Here is an 18,898-nt window from a genome sequence, read left to right as displayed (position 1 = left end):
ACCCAGACAACCAGACTCAAGTGCAGATCACACAGTGAGGCACGGGTGAGCGTAATTAACAGAACTTTATTTTCAAGGGGGAGACCATAATGCAACTGTGAACTATGAAAACACTGAACTAAGAGGAATAACATGAGACTTTAATAACCTTAGCAAACAGGAGTGATACTGAACTACGTGAAATACTAGATTTACAAAGGCAGTGGGAATTCTAACAAAGGAAACTGGTACAGGGGCACAGAACAATACCACTTTACAATACCGCTTTGCAATACCACTATTCATTCACTCTCACATTCATACACTGGTGGAGGCAAGCTACAGTTGTAGCCATGACCGGTTTGGTAGTACCAGTCATGCTGAACGATGTTACAGGCAGCATAAGCTGGCCAATTACATCACTGCTCCAAATGCGTCCTTCATTTCCCCAAATTTGAAGGATGGGTCGGTGTATCCTTTGTGGCCCAACATATCCCAGAATTCATAGCGCGGCGTTGAGTGTGGATAATTTAAAAAAAAAAAAGGCGGATGGCTGAAACGGGGCAGCCGAAGAATAAACTTTTAAAAGCAAGTACTGAATATTATGCCACTTATTTATGTGCATATGTTTGACAACGAAGAACTTTAAAACATTACTATTGGCCACATGTCGGCAAAGTTATGTGACATTAGTGATGTTAGTACTTGCAGAGTCAACTTGGTTTTAAAGCCATCCATCCATCCATCCATCCATCCATTCGCTTCCGCTTATCCTTTTCAGGGTCGCGGGGGGCGCTGGAGCCTATCCCAGCTGTCATAGGGCGAGATGGCCATGAGGACCATTCACAGAGAGTTGGGGAATGGCTGCAATCACAGCATTGTAAGATGGTGAAAGATGTACCCTTAGGCCCCTTCCTCGATTCAGAGATGGTCTTTCCCTTTCCATGTAAATGGCCCTCTTGACAAGAAGGCCCTGAGTAAAGATGGTTATCCCAGCTGAACTTTTGTCAAAGCTGGGAAGGCGCCAAAAGAAGGCTCCAGCCAATCCAGGAGAGAAGGACAACTGCTGCCTAAGCGAAAACCTGTAGTGTTCCTGTATGAGTCAGGAGTATCGGAGCACTTGAGACGCATTTTTCTAAACACTACATCTCTGTGGGTTTCAAATCCCAATTGGTCCACCCCAAGGATCGGGTCCCCCAACACAAACAGAGTAACATACTGTACGCTGTTAAGTGTCATGAGAATTTGCATAATTATGGGAAATGAACTGACCTCCCAGCCCATTGTTCCCTCAGGCTACGTCCACACTAATTCATTTTCGTTTGAAAACGCATCATTTTGTCTTCGTTTTGGCCTCCCGTCCACACTGAGACAGCGTTTTTTTTGCATTAGTAGCACTGCTGTGTTTGTTGCATCATATTGCTCATATGCTTTATATATTCTGAGGTAAGTTGATCTATAGTGTTACATCATATTCTATAAGGATGTTATGTGTTTGTATACTTTCTGCCCAGTTTGACCCATTTAGCAGAAGTCAGCCTGTTTAAGGCTCTGATATCTATTCTGTATGACTTAAAGCAGTTATGACATGGTCTGATTTTCTCACCCAATAAAGGAATACAGTGGGGCAAAAAAGTATTTAGTCAGCCACCGATTGTGCAAGTTCCCCCACTTAAAATGATGACAGAGGTCAGTAATTTGCACCAGAGGTACACTTCAACTGTGAGAGACAGAATGTGAAAAAAAAATCCATGAATCCACATGGTAGGATTTGTAAAGAATTTATTCGTGAATCAGGGTGGAAAATAAGTATTTGGTCAATAACAAAAATACAACTCAGTACTTTGTAACATAACCTTTGTTGGCAATAACAGAGGTCAAACGTTTACTATAGGTCTTTACCAGGTTTGCACACACAGTAGCTGGTATTTTGGCCCATTCCTCCATGCAGATCTTCTCGAGAGCAGTGATGTTTTGGGGCTGTCGCCGAGCAACACGGACTTTCAACTCCCGCCACAGATTTTCTATGGGGTTGAGGTCTGGATACTGGCTAGGCCACTCCAGGACTTTCAAATGCTTCTTACGGAGCCACTCCTTTGTTGCCCGGGCGGTGTGTTTTGGATCATTGTCATGTTGGAAGACCCAGCCTCGTTTCATCTTCAAAGTTCTCACTGATGGAAGGAGGTTTTGGCTCAAAATCTCACGATACATGGCCCCATTCATTCTGTCCTTAACACGGATCAGTCGTCCTGTCCCCTTGGCAGAAAAACAGCCCTATAGCATGATGTTTCCACCCCCATGCTTCACAGTAGGTATGGTGTTCTTGGGATGCAACTCAGTATTCTTCTTCCTCCAAACACGACGAGTTGAGTTTATACCAAAAAGTTCTACTTTGGTTTCATCTGACCACATGACATTCTCCCAATCCTCTGCTGTATCATCCATGTGCTCTCTGGCAAACTTCAGACGGGCCTGGACATGCACTGGCTTCAGCAGCGGAACACGTCTGGCACTGCGGGATTTGATTCCCTGCCGTTGTAGTGTGTTACTGATGGTGACCTTTGTTACTTTGGTCCCAGCTCTCTGCAGGTCATTCACCAGTTCCCCCCGTGTGGTTCTGGGATCTTTGCTCACCGTTCTCATGATCATTTTGACCCCACGGGATGAGATCTTGTGTGGAGCCCCAGATCGAGGGAGATTATCAGTGGTCTTGTATGTCTTCCATTTTCTGATGATTGCTCCCACAGTTGATTTTTCACACCAAGCTGCTTGCCTATTGTAGATTCACTCTTCCCAGTCTGGTGAAGGTCTACAATACTTTTCCTGGTGTCCTTCGAAAGCTCTTTGGTCTTGGCCATGGCGGGGTTTGGAGTCTGACTGTTTGAGGCTGTGGACAGGTGTCTTTTATACAGATGATGAGTTCAAACAGGTGCCATTCATACAGGTAACGAGTGGGGGACAGAAAAGCTTCTTACAGAAGACGTTACAGGTCTGTGAGAGCCAGAGATTTTCCTTGTTTGAGGTGACCAAATACTTATTTTCCACCCTGATTTACGAATAAATTCTTTACAAATCCTACCATGTGGATTCATGGATTTTTTTTTCACATTCTGTCTCTCACAGTTGAAGTGTACCTCTGGTGCAAATTACTGACCTCTGTCATCATTTTAAGTGGGGGAACTTGCACAATCGGTGGCTGACTAAATACTTTTTTGCCCCACTGTATTTCATATATCAGTCTACTCTTCATTTTATCAGAAACAGTTATCACAGCTCGTAAATTGTCTTTTTACACATGTTTGTAAGCACTGAGCCACATTTACTAATGCCAACATAATAAAGGAGCAATATTTGTCTCTTATATATAATACATCTATATATACACTGTCAGAGATACTTGTCTTTGAGTGAAGATTTAAGGTGATAGGAAATATAAATAACTGCAACTTCAATCTTTACTGAGGCTCAGTATTTGACATGGAGTTCAAGTTCACTGCTGCAATAACTAAAGTTTAATATAATAATAACTTTAATATTGGCCATATTATGTTTACATTACCAAAGTGAGATGACTTTAGTCTCATGAACAACATAAGCTAATTTTTATTTACTAGCTAATCTTAAAATGACTATTCAGCACAGAAATGAAGCCCAACAATCATGTTCTTATAGTCCCGTGGTGTCAGCCTCAGATACTCAACAAATCAAACAAAGCTCAAATAAAAACAAACAAATGAACATAAAAAATGTCTCTGTCAAACAATGCTGTATGAAATGTTTCCAGCGATTAGTATCATGGTACTAGGCAACCTGAGCAGCTCGACGGAGGCTAGACCGTCCCATGTCACAAACCTCGCACTTCGCTACGTCGGCCGTGTCCTCCGAAGACCGAGAAGGCCGGGTCCTCCGAAGGATGCAGACCCTGAATTGGGACACAGCTATAACGTTGTTACCGGCTTCTCCAGACCTTTTCACATCTGTCACATGTGCTCCGGGTGAAGCTGCTATCTGGGAACCCATGGTAGACCTGCCAAATCTGGTATTCGATGGCAAATTCCAGTTGAACGCAATGGTGTTGAGCATTGAGCACAGGACCCACCAGAGGACAGCAGGCCCTTAAGCCACTCTCATGAAGTGTGTTTCAGATTATTTGGACATTCACACCAGTGTTCTCCTGGAGGTCATATCGTAGCTCTGGCACTGTTCATCCTGTTCCTCCTTACACAAAGGAGCAGATACCAGAGCAGTACTAGTGGATTTTGTAGATATTAAGAATGAGCGAGGATGAAAACTTCAATGAGCATTACATGAAAAAGTTATGTAATTTTTATTACATCAGCATTTCTGTACAATAGAACACCTGCAGTTAAAAAGGCCAAAACTATAATGATGAGAAGATTTATAGCTTATCTCTGAAGGTTTGGCACGATGAAAGGTAGGAAAAAACCCTTTTGGTTTATGTGTTACCCGACACTATAACAATAATGGAACACAACAGTCTCCTTTGTTAGACCTAATAGGCGACATCTCGGTTTCACTCTGACGTGTAACCTTAAAACTGATTAAAACGACAACTACACAAAATTAAAACAGCCACAAAGAACTGTTTTTGTCCTGCTGTGAGCAAAGATGGTAGTGAGTGCAACAAAATGTTTTATGAGTGTTTAAGAGAAAAAGGCTCTCTAGGACTATGTGTGTATGTGGTCTATAATATGCCACTTCTCATGTGTGGTTTAACACTCCCTGCAGATACTGAACGCCTGGGGGGGTAAGGGTATATTTTTCTTCTATACCTGTTTGTATGCAGCTGGTGTGGGAACATAAACATCAAAAATCCTGTTTGTATAGACATGTTAAAATGCATGATTTGAACCTGAAAAAAAATAAAAAAAATAAATAAATCAATAAATATATATATATATAATCATGTAACCCTTAAAGTGAGGCAGTAAGTGACAATTTCACAACCTTGTTTGTGCAGCTGCAGCACTATGACAACCATCTCTGGAAAAAGCATCATTTGACTTTATTATAGCCTTCTCATGATCAAATAACTCTATGAACTAAAAATATGGAAAAAAGAAACTTGTTGCCCACAGCAGCTCAATGTGGCTAACACTAGAATTCACCAGCTGACACCTCATCCTCATTCAGGTTTGACAGCGTTTCTAGTTGGTAATGGCAGATGCCTGAGCAGGAACTGAGGCTGCAGTTTGGAGAAGCCCTCAGAGGAGACTGATGGCCCATCCCCAAGAAGCACTGATGACTGTCTGTTACAAAGGTCGAAGACTCTAACTGGTAGGCAGGCTTAAGATGACGAGCGGCTCGTGACCTCAATCAGGTTGTCAGGGATTGCACTGAATGAAGTGCCAGCATTATTGAATGTGCCAACAAACATGAAAAAGGAACGCCAGGAAAAGAGATCAGAAGAAAGTGCAGATGATGAGAAAACTTGATGAAAGAGTGAGGGAACCTGAATCAGGTAGTGACTTGGTCGGGGTCTGAACAGAGGCTCTGGCGGTGAAGCATGCTGGGAATTTTTAGGCAGGAGATAATTGCTGACAGCTAAAGGCTTAAGGGTGAGTTGAAATTAAACTGGAAGATGCAGACGGGTTACCAGGCTGGCTAGTTTGCTTCATTTGAGTAAGGTACAGTGACTACTGATTGATTCCATAACAAATAAAGGTGATGTATCAGTTTTGGAGGTACTGGTTGAATTTGGAAGGTCACTTAAAGGAGCATCACCTAACACAATGAAAACCTACAAAACTAGCAGCTGTAGATCTGATCATGATCAAGCAGGACAGTTGATTATAGAAGATGTTGCCATTTGATATTGCAAGGAGATGTTGCCAGAACCACAAAAGACACTGTGTGCTCTCTATCACTTTAACTTCACTCGCCTCTGTCAGTGCGCCCCAGGGCAGCTGTGGCTACATTGTAGTGTAAAGCGCTTTGGGGTCCTTAGGGACTAAGTAAAGCGCTATACAAATGCAGGCCATTTACCATTTACCATTTAACACTGTGCCGTAATAAATAGGGGTGCAACGATACACAAAATTCACGGTTCGGTTCGGTTCAATACTTTGGTGTCACGGTTCGATATATTTTCGATACAAAAAAGATGTTCATGCCTTTTTAATTTGTCATTTATTAAAATTATAAATATATATTTTAACTCAAAAGTACAGTTTTTAAATTTAACCCTAACCCTTGTGCGTGTTTTTTATTTTGACAGCGAATGCGCACCTGCAGACCACTTATGTGCAGCCCTGGTTATTTAGCTCGTCATATTGCAGCCACAGAAATTATTTTGTCCATGAAACCATAAAGCTGCACTTTCTTTTTGCCTTATAGTCTGATTTGTCATAACTTTTCCGTTTTGTGGTAAGCTTTTCTTTGGCTGTCACTTCTTCACCCTGACCTGTCTTATTTGGCTCAGCAGAACTAAAATATCGTTAGCTTCATAGCATAATTGCCTAAGTCAATGACTTAGGCACTTATGCTATGAAGCTAACGATATAAATCCTGCTGGTTTTACACACGCACTCACATAAGCTCAGCGATTCTCTGCGCAATCAACCTCTCACATGTTTAAGCTTGCTGCGGGAGATTTCACTTGTCATGTTTGCGTAGTAAGCTAACGATTGATAAGACGATGTCAGAGGAATTGGTGCACAAATTATCATCACTCGCAGATCAGTGCTGTCGCTCTCTATACACAGTTCGCGAGATTGCAAAGTGAAAGCAAAAAACAAGCGCAAATTCAAACGCGACTTCAATATGTCACATATTGACAGTGGCTCACCCATGCCAATGACATAATTACCCAGCTACATTTCCGAAAGAATGCAAAAGCATTGACATATATTTTTCCTTCCTACAATAGCCCGACGGGCAGGGAAGAGATAGATTTTGGTAGCCCGACTGGAAAAATCGCTAGCTCCAGGACGTCGGGCTAGTGATATTGCGAGCCCTGTATCTGATTGAGGAATCACTCATCTTTGGAAAAGAGAGTTTATTACAGAGAAATGTCTCTTTCCAAAATAAAAGCTATACTATCCGCTTCTTCTGGGCTATATTCTCAGCAGCATATTAAACATATCAGGTCCCCATAAGGAGAATCATGTGCTAACGGCTGTCTAAATGACTCGGGTAAAGTTAGTAGCATGCTTGTTGTTTTTGTCTGCTTCCACTTGTCTTTGCACTAGGATGATGTCGGCGTAAATGTGCAGTCATATTCGTTGTGTTCCCACTAGTGCTTTCAGGTTAATCTCGTTGAAATGACCTTAACGCCACAACACGGCAAATCTCCGTTAACGAGCTACCGCTGATCGCCCCGTGCATGGGGCTAGACGGCCAACACGTTAACGAGCTAACTGCGCTAACACACTAGTTCCCACCCATGTAATTAAGCATTGCAGGGCACATCCAACATACTGTTTTACTTTAGTCCATGACTCGCTTACCTTCAGGGTCATACGTCACATGAAAACCAAAATAATTCCAAACACCAGATCTGAATGAGGGTGGGGGAGGTCCATGTTGCAAGGAGAGCTTAACTTCTGTCTTGCTAGCTTGCCCTGCGCTCTTCCTTCTGATGATGCTGTCTGTGTTGAGCGCTCAGTGGATCTGCGCTCGACAGTGCAGCCTAGGCGGAGTAGTCGAACGCAGATTCACTGAGCGCTCAACACAGACAGCATCGTCAGAAGGAAAGTTGATAAAATAAATTACAAATTTTGTATTGTTCGATACATATGCGTACCGAACCGAAAGCACTGTATCGAACGGTTCAATATCGATACGAATATCGTTGCACCCCTAGTAATAAACTAACAGGTTATTGTCGAAATGTTACCGCGGGAAAAGCATTTTTGCAGCTCAATGTTGAAGCTGCAGTTAATAACGAAGGTTTGCATGTTTTCGTTGTAACATGTGACGTTTAGCACAATAATAGATATTAAACTGTTTGACATGTAGTTTTCTGAATTCATTTATGTTGGAAGTGATAGCAGAGCTGTACGTTTTCATTTTTTCAGAACATGGTATATCATGTTTAGGTGGAAACCAGCGAGTTAACTTCCTGCTAACTTCTAACTCTGTTAAATTTAATAAATTCTGTTTTCATGGATGCCTGGATGTCAAACTTAATTGTTACAACTGGTAGAGCAGCAACGCTGATCATTTTATTAAAGATGAAAGAATTTAGACAGTTTTTAACTCTCAGTGATGCCGCAGTGTTCGTTTGACTTTGGGACCTGAAGCGGAGTTTTGGACCCAGACTACTCTGCGAGGCTCCCGGCTATGGTAGCCGAAATGCTCCGACAATCCATCAAGCAGTGCAGCTTCATATTCGTACTAAAACTTTTTTTGACAGATTTTTGAGCGCCATGTACCACATAAAATCAGTTCAAGGTCAGTAAGCACAACCAGAATTCATTCATAAGGTGCACCGGATTATAAGGTATGCTGTCGATTTTTGAGAAAACTAAAGGATTTTAAGTGTGCCTTATAGTGCGGAAAATAAGGTAGACGACAGTATTCCAAGAATAATGTAGTTTTAATAATGTATCTTTTAAAAACACTGTAACACATGAGTCATTAGTCCATTAATGTTGATCAAATACTGATTAGCACTTGTTTAGATTTAGATTAGATTGCCTGTATGGATTCATCTCCTTTAACCTGCTCCATTATTGTGTGCACATTTAACCCAGTTTATACAGTCAGTGTAAACACACTAAACACACTGTTTCATCTCATCACTGAGGCTGGATAATGATTGTATTTTTTCTGTTGTCTCACTCAGAGGTTCTGGGATGCTGCTGGTCATGATGGTGGAGATCAGTTATTTGAGTGTTGCAGGCCAGCTCACTACAGCTGATGCTGATGTTGCTGCTGTTACTGAGGGATCTGCAAACGAAGCTCCTCCTCCTCTGTTAAAATAAGCATAGACAGCAGGTCAGAGGGAGAATGAGCTCAGTTCAGTTGTGTCAATACTGCGCCAAATCACAACAATAGTTGCTGCGAGACACTTTATATTTTAAAGACCCTACACTAATCCAAAGAAACAGAGAAAACCCCAACAATCATATGACCCCCTATGAGTAAGAGCTTTAGTGACAGTGAGAAGGAAAAGCTCTTAACAGGAAAAAACCTCCAGCTCAGCGAGAAGTGGTCATCTGCCCCGACCCTGGTGTGAAAGGAGGAAAACAGGACAAAACACATCCTGTGTCTTCACATCACAATCAACTTTCAACATTTCTGGCAAAATCTGCCATTACTAAGACGCTGGCTTTGGCGTGGTGCTGTCAGCTAAACAGGGATGAGCCAGAATCGAACTTCATCTGCTTTCCAATCAACAAACTCTAAAACCTGAACACATAGGGTAGGTGTCACTCAGATTTAAAAAAAAAAAGAAATCAAACCCAGACCACCCAGTCACAAAAAAATTTGTTTTGTGTGTCAGAACAATAAGGCTGAATGTCACAGCCAAAAAGCCACCAAAGGCAGATTACAGTGTAAACGCTGTCTCCAGGTGGATAACAGCAGGAGTGATACACCCCTGCTGTGAGGCCTGCAGGCATCAGGATTGTGATATTCTCCTTTAGCTTATAGTGGAAAGAAATTATTTTTTGGAGAGGCACAAATAATTTGTGTGGCATCTTATTTGATGCAGAACACCTGATTGTTCTGTAAATAGTTTGACATTTTTATTAAAACCTTGCGCCTTGGCTGCATTTCTAGGTAAAAAGAATCAGCTTTTTCTGTATGGTCTGGAAACAACAAATGACAACAACAAGGATTACCACAAAAAAAATACAAATATCTGATGGTGAAGAATGACAGCAAATTGTATTTGGCATTTTAAGTGGGACTAGAAATAGAAAAAAAATTAGTTCATTGTGTGAAGTTTAATTGCTCCTCATTTCATATAAGATATGAAATATACCCACAGGAATCCAGACGCCACTTGGATCAGCTTCAGAATAAAACAACAGGAGTTGAAATGTATTTCATTTGGAGATGAGTGAAATAAAAATGGACAGGTGATAGCACATGATACTTACTGGGCGTGAAGCAGTTTTGTATAACAGGGTCACTGATGGCAAAGCTGATGGGGTTAGAAACACGGCAAACCACAGGGGTGTTTACCACATCTACAGCTCTTTTTATTAGGATCTCCCCTGTTTCTTCCAGCTGTGTCTCCGCACTAGTCCATTCAAATCTCACAGTGTTGTCTTTCTGTGGAAGAAAATATGGACAACAGTCTTTTCCATCTCTTTCCCTCACACTCTGCTTTTCCTTTCTTTTTCATGCTTTTTATAATCTGTGTAAATATTGTCACTTCTTCCCCTCATTACAAAAAGAAAGAAATGGCAGTTTGACAACCAAAATTCATAACCACATCTAAGTGCTTTCATCAGCACCAGACTTAAATCTCTACCAGGATAAGGAAGTCTCTATAAACAGATGTTTAGAGGACTTTGAGTCCATTTCAAATGCTCCAATTATCAAGGCGAGTAAAAGAGAGTGGTTCCTCTCAGAAGCACAAACTCAGCTAAAACATTAAACAGAGATCAGGTTTAAGTAACATATGTGTAGTATGAAGAAACGCCAATCCAAACCTTGTGGATTCAGCAGTTTCTGTGTGAATGTTCTTAGGATCTGATGATTTACATACTGACTCTGTGTGTCTGAACTCAGAAAATACAACAAAAAATAAAGAAACATGAGTAAAAGTATTGCTGACGATAGAGCTAGTGGTTTCATAGACATTTTAAGCACATTTCAGTGTCTTTATCAGTAAGTGGAGTTGAATCTTCTGGAGGATCAAGATGTCTAAACAATTTTATAACCTCCTCATATAAAACAGAACAGCTGCTCACAGCAGCTCAGCGAGGCTGAAATAACGAAAACTTTGTCTCCAAACTCACAATTATTGGTTCAACTCTTTGAAAAATATTCTGACCTGAAACCTGAAATGTAAATGAAACAGACTCATAGTTGTCCTCACCTGACCAGCATTGCAAGTAAAGCTGACTGAGTCAGAGTCTGTACACGTCATCGTCACGCTGGGCTTCTGCACACGGTCTGAGGTAATAAAATGTAATAAATAACATTATATGAACTTCTGCTAATGATGTATTAATAAAAATAAATACATAAAACTTGCAAAACCAAACTGAACAGTGACTTTATATTAATATCAAACATTTTCTGTTGACAAAAATGTAAAAATTAAACAGCTTCTGATCCATCAACACACTTGTTATGAAATATATTTGCATATTTACATAACCAGAAAAATGTATGTATAATATGTTGTTACTTACCTAATACACACAAACGCACACTCTGTAAATCTCCCACATTTATTCCCTCTGTGCTGTGAACCTCTGGGATGTATCGTCCTGACTTGTCTTTGGTGAGTTGTGTCAGCTTTAGTGATCCAGTTGAATCAACAGCATCATTTTTCCCCATGATCACCTGTTTCTGTCTGCGATTAAAGATTATTCTTGTGTCCTTGAACCATTTCAGGTTATCTGATTCCTTCAACTCATATCTAAGTGGCACAGTTAAGCTTGATCCTGTTGCAGCGTACACACAATCATCCCGAGAGCCTGAAAGACAAAGAAATAAAGAGGAATTTCATGACTAATTAAAAACAGTCATGCTAGAAAAGCTCTCAACAGCCACGTGTCAGTTCATCAAATCTGAAGGAAATTATTATTTTTAATTATTACATGTTTTATCTTTAAAACAGTGAATGAAAACCTGGTGTCAAGACAAGACAAATATGCAAAAAACATTTTTCAGTTGCTGAACTACGGCCCACAGGCAATGCTGCGGTGGTATACACACCACCACAGGAATCCAGACGCCACTTGGATCAGCTTCAGAATAAAACAACAGGAGTTGAAATGTATTTCATTCCCAACTCTCTGTGAATGGTACTCATGGCCATTGATCAGTGGTTGTTGACCAGTGGTCATGAGAATTTGCATATTAATTCGTATCAAGATGGCAGCGTGGACGCACACAGCGACTGCTCTCTCTCCTGACAAAACAGTATCCCCGTGTTTTTTTTGCTCTTTTTCTTGTTTTACACAATGTTCATACAGTTGCATGCTTTTTTTTCATAATCAAGAAAAGCAAATCCACGAACTTTTCAATCATGGAAGAGCTACGAATTACACTGAGGAACTGCAGACTGCTTCAGAGGCATCTACCATCAGCAACCCCTGCTACTAGATCTCGCCCATAGTGGAAAAGTCTCAGGCGGTTCGAGAGGAAACAGAAGAGAGGTAAGCGTGGAGGCATCCGGAGTAGATACGTTTCATATACTTTTCATCAAGTTTGCAGATGACACAACTGTGGCAGGTCACATCAGCAACAGTGATGACACCTACTACAGGAGTGAAGTTATCCATCTGGCCAAGTGGTGCAGCAACAACAACCTCTCCTTGAATGTGGAGAAGACTAAGGAGATCATCATAGACTTCAGGAGAACTCACTCCCTGCACACCCCACTAACCATCAATGGTGCTGCTGTGGAGAGTGTAAGCAGCACCAAGTTCCTGGGTGTGCACATCTCAGAAGATCTCTCCTGGTCAAAAAACACTGCGTCACAGGTCAGCAAAGCCCAACAGCGAGTCTACTTCCTCTGCAAACTGAGGAGAGCAAGAGCCTCAACCCCCATTATGAGCACCTTCTACAGAGGCACAGTTGAGAGTATCGTCACCAGCTGCATCACTGTGTGGTATGGCTCTTGCCGAAGCAAGCGGAGAGGATCATTGGTACTTCTCTTCTCTTCCCTCCCTCCAGAACATCTACTGCACCTGCCTCATCCGGAAAGCCCTCTGCATTACAGGTGACTCCACTCAACCGTCCAACAGCTTCTTCAGTTTTCTGCCATCAGGAAAGAGACTGAAGAGCCTCCAGGCTAGAACGAGCAGACTGAGAGAGAGAGCTTCGCCTGTCAGGCTGTCAGGATGCTGAATTATCTCCCTGCTCTCACACACATGAACTCCAGACCTGCATTCACCTCTCCCCTCTGAACCCCCCCATTCCCCAGACATACAAAACTCTGAACCTCCCCCATCACCTGTTCCCTGACTGCCCCACCCCCACTTGCACATGAACTTGCCCACAATCACTAGGATTGTGTTGGACACCGCTGTTTATATAATTGTGTAGTTTTGAATTGTGGTGTATAAAAGATGTTTTAGTGTACACTGAGGGCCATGGGGGCATATATTTACAGTCATTTCAAAATATGACTGTAAATATATGGTCTTTGACAGTAAAGCTGACTTTGACTTGACTTTGACTTTGATTAATGATCAAGGAACTGACCTCACAGCCCATTGTTCATTCAGTGGTGCTAGTTTCAGTTATTGTGCAACTTTACTGCTTATAAGGTTGGTGAAACCTGCAGTAACCATGTCATGGTCCGGGTAAGTGCGGAGTTTTTCCACTCTGCTGGGCTCCGCCTTCAGGCGGAAACTCCAATCAGCCTTCACACCTGACTGCAATCAAGTCACCGGCATTTAAAACCAGCACTCCCAACAGACCTCTGCCAGACCTTCAGCTAACTCGCGTTAGTGCTAGGCCGCAAGCTCTTGTGAGATACCGTAACTTTTTTATTTCTACTCACAGTCTTTTCTTTCTGTCATAGTTATCCGCCTGGTCATCTGGCTTCACAAGTTGGAACAATACGCATCTCTGCCTGGATGCAGGTTTTCAGCTATCTAGTTTCACTCCCTTCATCGTGGCACCTCTCTTGCCTGCCAGGACTGTTGGACTCTCTCTGGACCACTACTCACCCGGACCCTTTGGACACTCTCCTCCCTAGTCCCCCTTAGCCTGCAACGCGTAAGCCATTACAATGATAGTTTAATCAACCAGCCGTGATTCACTGGAATTCCACTGACTGTCTATCTCTTCTATTTCCACGTTCACACCATCAGAAGTGGCAGAGGGTTCAGCCTCACACGCCTCACACTCTGGAGAGGACTCACTGTGGTGAGGGGGCGCTGCTCTTGTGGCGACCTGCAGCAGGTGTTTACTGGCGTTTTCTTTTTCTTTTTAACTTTGTTTTAACTCTGTTCTTAACCGTGGTTTTAACTTTTTATGAAGTTTTTTTTGCCGAGATGGAGATCTTCTACACCTTAGTTTTATTGTTGTTGCCGATATTCACCTGGAGTCATTCGCTCTCACTGACAATCACTTATACACGCGAGGAACTACTTGGATTACAGTGGTCCTGTTTGTCTATGCACGACTCTTCTAATGCTCGGACAGATGTGATTCTTGGTGAGGATTTATTTGCCCGGTCAAAGACTAATTTTGGAAAGCCCCGCCGCTTGAGAAAACGCGGAAAGAAAGGCGGCGTGCGTCAGCGTGTAAGAAAACTTGGAGGAAGAATCGTGTTCCTCTGCCTTCTATGATTCTGGCCAATGTCCAATCTCCTAGGAACAAAACGGATGAATTACAAGGAAATGTGCTTCATCTACGGGATTACAGGGAGGCTTGTCTGATGGCGCTTACCGAGACGTGGCTGACCGATATGGACAGTGACACTTCACTGCGAATCAGAGCTTTGGGACCCCTGTCAGATTGGATCGGAACTGTGGAGTAACACGCAAATCTCACGGAGGAGGGGTTTGTTTGTATATCAACCAGGGCTGGTGTAATAACTTTACTGTGCGGGAGCGGTTGTGTCTTCCTGACATCGAGCTCCTTTCAGTATCTGTCAGGCCTTTTTACTTACCGAGGGAGTTCCCTCAAATTTTTGTCACTGTTGTTTACATTCATCCTAAAGCTGATGTTAAAGTTGCTGCCGACGCCATTTTTAAAGTGGTACACAATCTGCAGACTCTCTCACCGGATGCTCCAAATTTTATTCTCGGTGATTTTAACAATTGTAATCTTAAGAAATCACTGAACAATTTCTTTCAATATGTCACTTGTCCTACAAGGAATAACAAAACGCTGGATTTGTATTATGGACCAATTAAGGGGGCATATAAGTCTGTGGCCGGACCTGCGCTAGGTTCTTCGGATCACAATGTTATTCACCTCCTCCCTGCTTACAGATCTGTGATTAGGAGGGAGAAGGCCTGTGTGAAGCGGACTAATGTCTGGACAAAAGACAGTTGTGTTGCCCTTCAGGGGTGTTTTGATTGCACTGACTGGTCCGTGTTTCAAGAGAGCACTTCTGATTTGGATGCACTCACCGATGTGGTGTGTAGCTACATCTCTTTTTGCAAAGACTCTGTGGTTCCAGTCAGAGAATTTAAGACTTTCCCTAATAACAAACCGTGGCTCTCTAAAGATATTAAGGATCTGATTCTTAAAAGGAAAATTGCTTTTAACGAGGGAGACGTTCCCACTATGAGAATATTGAGGAAGGACGTGAGGGCTGTAATAAAGATCGCCAAGATGAGGTACAGAAATAAGACTGAGGCAGAACTCAGCAGTAACAACCTCCAAAGAGCTTGGCTTGGTATGAAAACAATGGCAGGGCTACAGACGAAAGGTAAAAGTAATATTACCTTAGAGGGGTTTACCTCTGACAAACATCTGGCAGACAGTCTTAACAGTTTTTACCTTCGTTCTGAGAACTTTGACTGTTCTAGGCAGACCAGCACACTGAGGGAAAAGACCATCACTCCCCCATCAATTTGTATTGATGAGAGGGGGCTAATCTCTTTAGACACACTAAAAGCAAGAGTCCTGGACCTGACAACATCTGTGGACAGGTACTGAGAACTTGTGCTGATCAGCTGAGTGGGATTTTTCACTATACCTTCTCACTTTCTTTAGAGCTACAGACAGTACCTAAGATTTGGAAACATGCTGTCATTGTTCCTGTTGCTAAGGGCAGTTCTCCTAAGGCACTGAATGATTTTAGGCCCGTGGCTCTGACTTCTTTAGTGATGAAGACATTTGAGAAGATAATTAAGAAGGAGATTTTAATGCATGTTGAACACCATCTTGACCCCTTCCAGTTCAGGGAGAGGTGTGGAGGATGCTGCTGTCACACTCCTGCTTCTCTTGTATGAGCATCTTGAGGCCCCTCACACCCTTGCAAGATTATTATTTGCTGACTTTTCATCTGCATTTAATACAATTCAACCCTTCTTACTTGCTGACAGGCTTTACAATCATTTCAAGCTTGACACTAGTCTGGTCGGCTGGGTGACAGACTTTCTGACTAATAGGTCACAATGTGTGAGGGTGAATCATGTATTTTCTGATGTGATCTCCTCCTCTACTGGATCTCCCCAGGGTTGCTGCCTCTCTCCCCTTCTGTTCATTCTGTACACAAATGAGTGTCGCAGCAATTTCACAAACAGACACATCCTGAAGTTTGGTGACGACACAGTGATCGTCAGTCTTCTTGTGGGGGACGAGTCAGGCCATGGACAGGTTGTAGATGATTTTGCGAATTGGTGTGATGAGTCCTTCCTTTCACTTCATGTGTCAAAAACTAAAGACATGATTATAGATTTTAGGAAGTCCTCTCATAGCTCATCACCCACTATCATTAAAACTGCCGATATTGGGATCGTTGAGAGTTATAAATATCTAGGTGTGGTACTTGACCATAAACTGTGTTTTGAATCTCATGCTGATGCCACTACTAAAAAAGTTCAACAAAGACTGTTCTTTTTAAGGAAAATGAGATCTTTTAATGTCTCATCTCAGATGTTGTCTTTGTTTTATAGAAGTTTTATCAAATCTGTGATGTCTTTTTGTATCGCTGCCTGGTTTGGTAACCTGATGGTGAAGAATAAGAATCGGTTGGGACTTCTGGTAAAAAGTGATAGCAAAATTTCAGGGCGCTGGCAAGATGGACTTTTGGCCATTTACAATAGAAATGTGCAGAAAGGCTCATTCTATTATTAATTGTGTGAACCATCCACTTCACAGTGAGTTTGAGTTGTTGCCTTCCGGCCGCCGTTTTAAAGTACCTGTGAGGAAGACTAAAAGACTCCAGGTCTCTTTTATCCCTACTGCGTCTTGTCTCCTTAATGGCAAATAACTGTCCTTGAACTTTCTATCATTATTATTGTTATTATTATTTTATATTATTGTTCTGTTTATTTTTATCCTGCTGCTGCTAAACTAATTTCCGCTTGTGGGACAATAAAGAAATTGAATTGAATTATAGTGACTCTGTGCACCTCCACCCTCGCTACTGCTCCTTTCCCCCCCCCTTCCCAGGATCTGTTCATGGACTCTTGTATCTAGTCATAGCACACAGCTGGAGTTTAATGTTTCATAGTCTTAGACTTCACAGTTAACAGTTCATAGGTTTCTTAGTTCACAGTTCATAGCCTACATATTTTCCCTGCATTGTAATTAAAGTAGTCACTGTAAATAAAGCACTGTATTCACATCAGTTTGCCTTCCTTTGTGTCTGCACTTGAGTCCACACACACAGCCTGGTCCTCTCAGTCGTAACAAATCTGAGACTGAAGAAGTAACTTGGATGAGTGATGAAACGTTTCTCCCACTGAAAACGCTACGTCCAGATGAACAGAATCAACCTTTTGGAATTTTTCAGTTGCTGAACAACTTTAACAATTTCATTTTCTGTGAAGGAAATCAAAGGACATTAGCAGTTACATCTGTCATCTTGTTATGAGGCACAATGTTAATATTTTCATGGAGAATAAGGAAATCTTCATTTTCATGTATCATTCCAACTCCTTGAGTTCATTTGCCGCTCCCATTTCAGCGCCACTACCAAAAAATATCAAAATCAGCCTTTAAATTGACTGTAAAATACAACATTTTCGTGGAGTTTTACCCCCAGTAAAGGACCAGTAAAAACTTTTTGGATGTTTTAGTTCAGTAATTATTGCTAAATTCTAGGTTTTTCTGATGGTAAAATGCATTTCCACCGAGAGCCTCAAAAAGAAAAAAAGAAATATAGAAATAAAACTGCACGATCACTAAATCACATAGAACATCTGGCCAATCACAAGTGGCATTTTAAAGAACGATTTGAAAAGTTAAAATGAACTTTTTCCTTTAATAAAGCCTGAGGAATTAATGATGAGATTCATTAAATTGTGTTTGTACCTGTGGAGCCGTTGGCTAAGCAGCAGAGCAGAAACACAGCGGTGATAATGGAAGAAGAAGACATCTTCTTCACTCTTCTCATCACATTCAGGTCCAAACAGTTACTCAGTCCAAATCAGGGATACATGAATATCCATCCCACATAATAGGCCTTCTAATGACGTGAAAAAATACAACAGAACAAAAAAATGAACAAAAAACATGAAACAGAAACAAAAACAGCTGCAAACAAAGCAGAAAGCTGGCAAATGTCCAGCCACCTGATGCAATCCAGACTGTCTAGCATATTCTTAAGTTTCCCTTTTGGTTATCAATAAAATATATTCCAACAGGAATATTGCCTCAATTTCTGGCTATAGAGAGTGAGGATGACGTCACCGAACACAGCAAACAGAAAGTGAAAGTAAAAAAACAAAGAACAATAGACCAGACTGTGGTTAGAGCTGAAAATGTCTCTTGTATTTAATATTATTTATTTATTATTTAAAGTAGAGGAATTTACTGCGCAGCTCTCTCGCTCTCTCTCTCTCTTTCCGCTGTTATAAGTCAGCCCAGCTCACCCACTCTCTCTTCAGCTCCTCTATCACAGCAATCATGGATACTGACCGCGTTCGTCTTCGGGGTTCACAGCACACATAACGTTGATAGATTTGCATCGATTTCTTACACGCGCGTATTAAAAACAATGATTCTGTGATCACAAAGTTTAGACCCACCCAAAGCAGTGTGGATGTGGACGAGGCTTAAGTTGCAGTGAGGCTATCAGACAGCAGATGATGATTAATAAAGTCCATGTGATCCATAAAAGAATCATAAAGTA

The 18,898-nt window shown here is 41.7% G+C and overlaps 1 protein-coding gene across 1 annotated transcript in view; it reads right to left on the bottom strand.

The window, feature by feature from the left end:
* Positions 1 to 18,898, bottom strand: part of LOC146642700 (T-lymphocyte surface antigen Ly-9-like) — a 66,825-nt gene that overhangs the window by 47,536 nt on the left and 391 nt on the right. The window contains exons 2-5 of the mRNA XM_085397887.1: positions 18,079 to 18,232; positions 11,316 to 11,603; positions 10,997 to 11,073; positions 10,050 to 10,224 (exon numbers count right to left, since the gene is read on the bottom strand). Coding sequence (XP_085254013.1) covers positions 10,050 to 10,224; positions 10,997 to 11,073; positions 11,316 to 11,603; positions 18,079 to 18,160 — 622 coding nt within the window. The 5' untranslated portion in view covers positions 18,161 to 18,232. The remainder of the gene's footprint in view (positions 1 to 10,049; positions 10,225 to 10,996; positions 11,074 to 11,315; positions 11,604 to 18,078; positions 18,233 to 18,898) is intronic.

The sequence above is a fragment of the Rhamphochromis longiceps genome, linkage group LG23 (genome assembly GCF_057381845.1).
Source record: "Rhamphochromis longiceps isolate RC_006_pf linkage group LG23, R_longiceps_female_GT1.1, whole genome shotgun sequence".
In the NCBI taxonomy this organism is placed as follows: domain Eukaryota; kingdom Metazoa; phylum Chordata; class Actinopteri; order Cichliformes; family Cichlidae; genus Rhamphochromis; species Rhamphochromis longiceps.
This window is presented reverse-complemented; position numbering and strand designations above follow the sequence as displayed.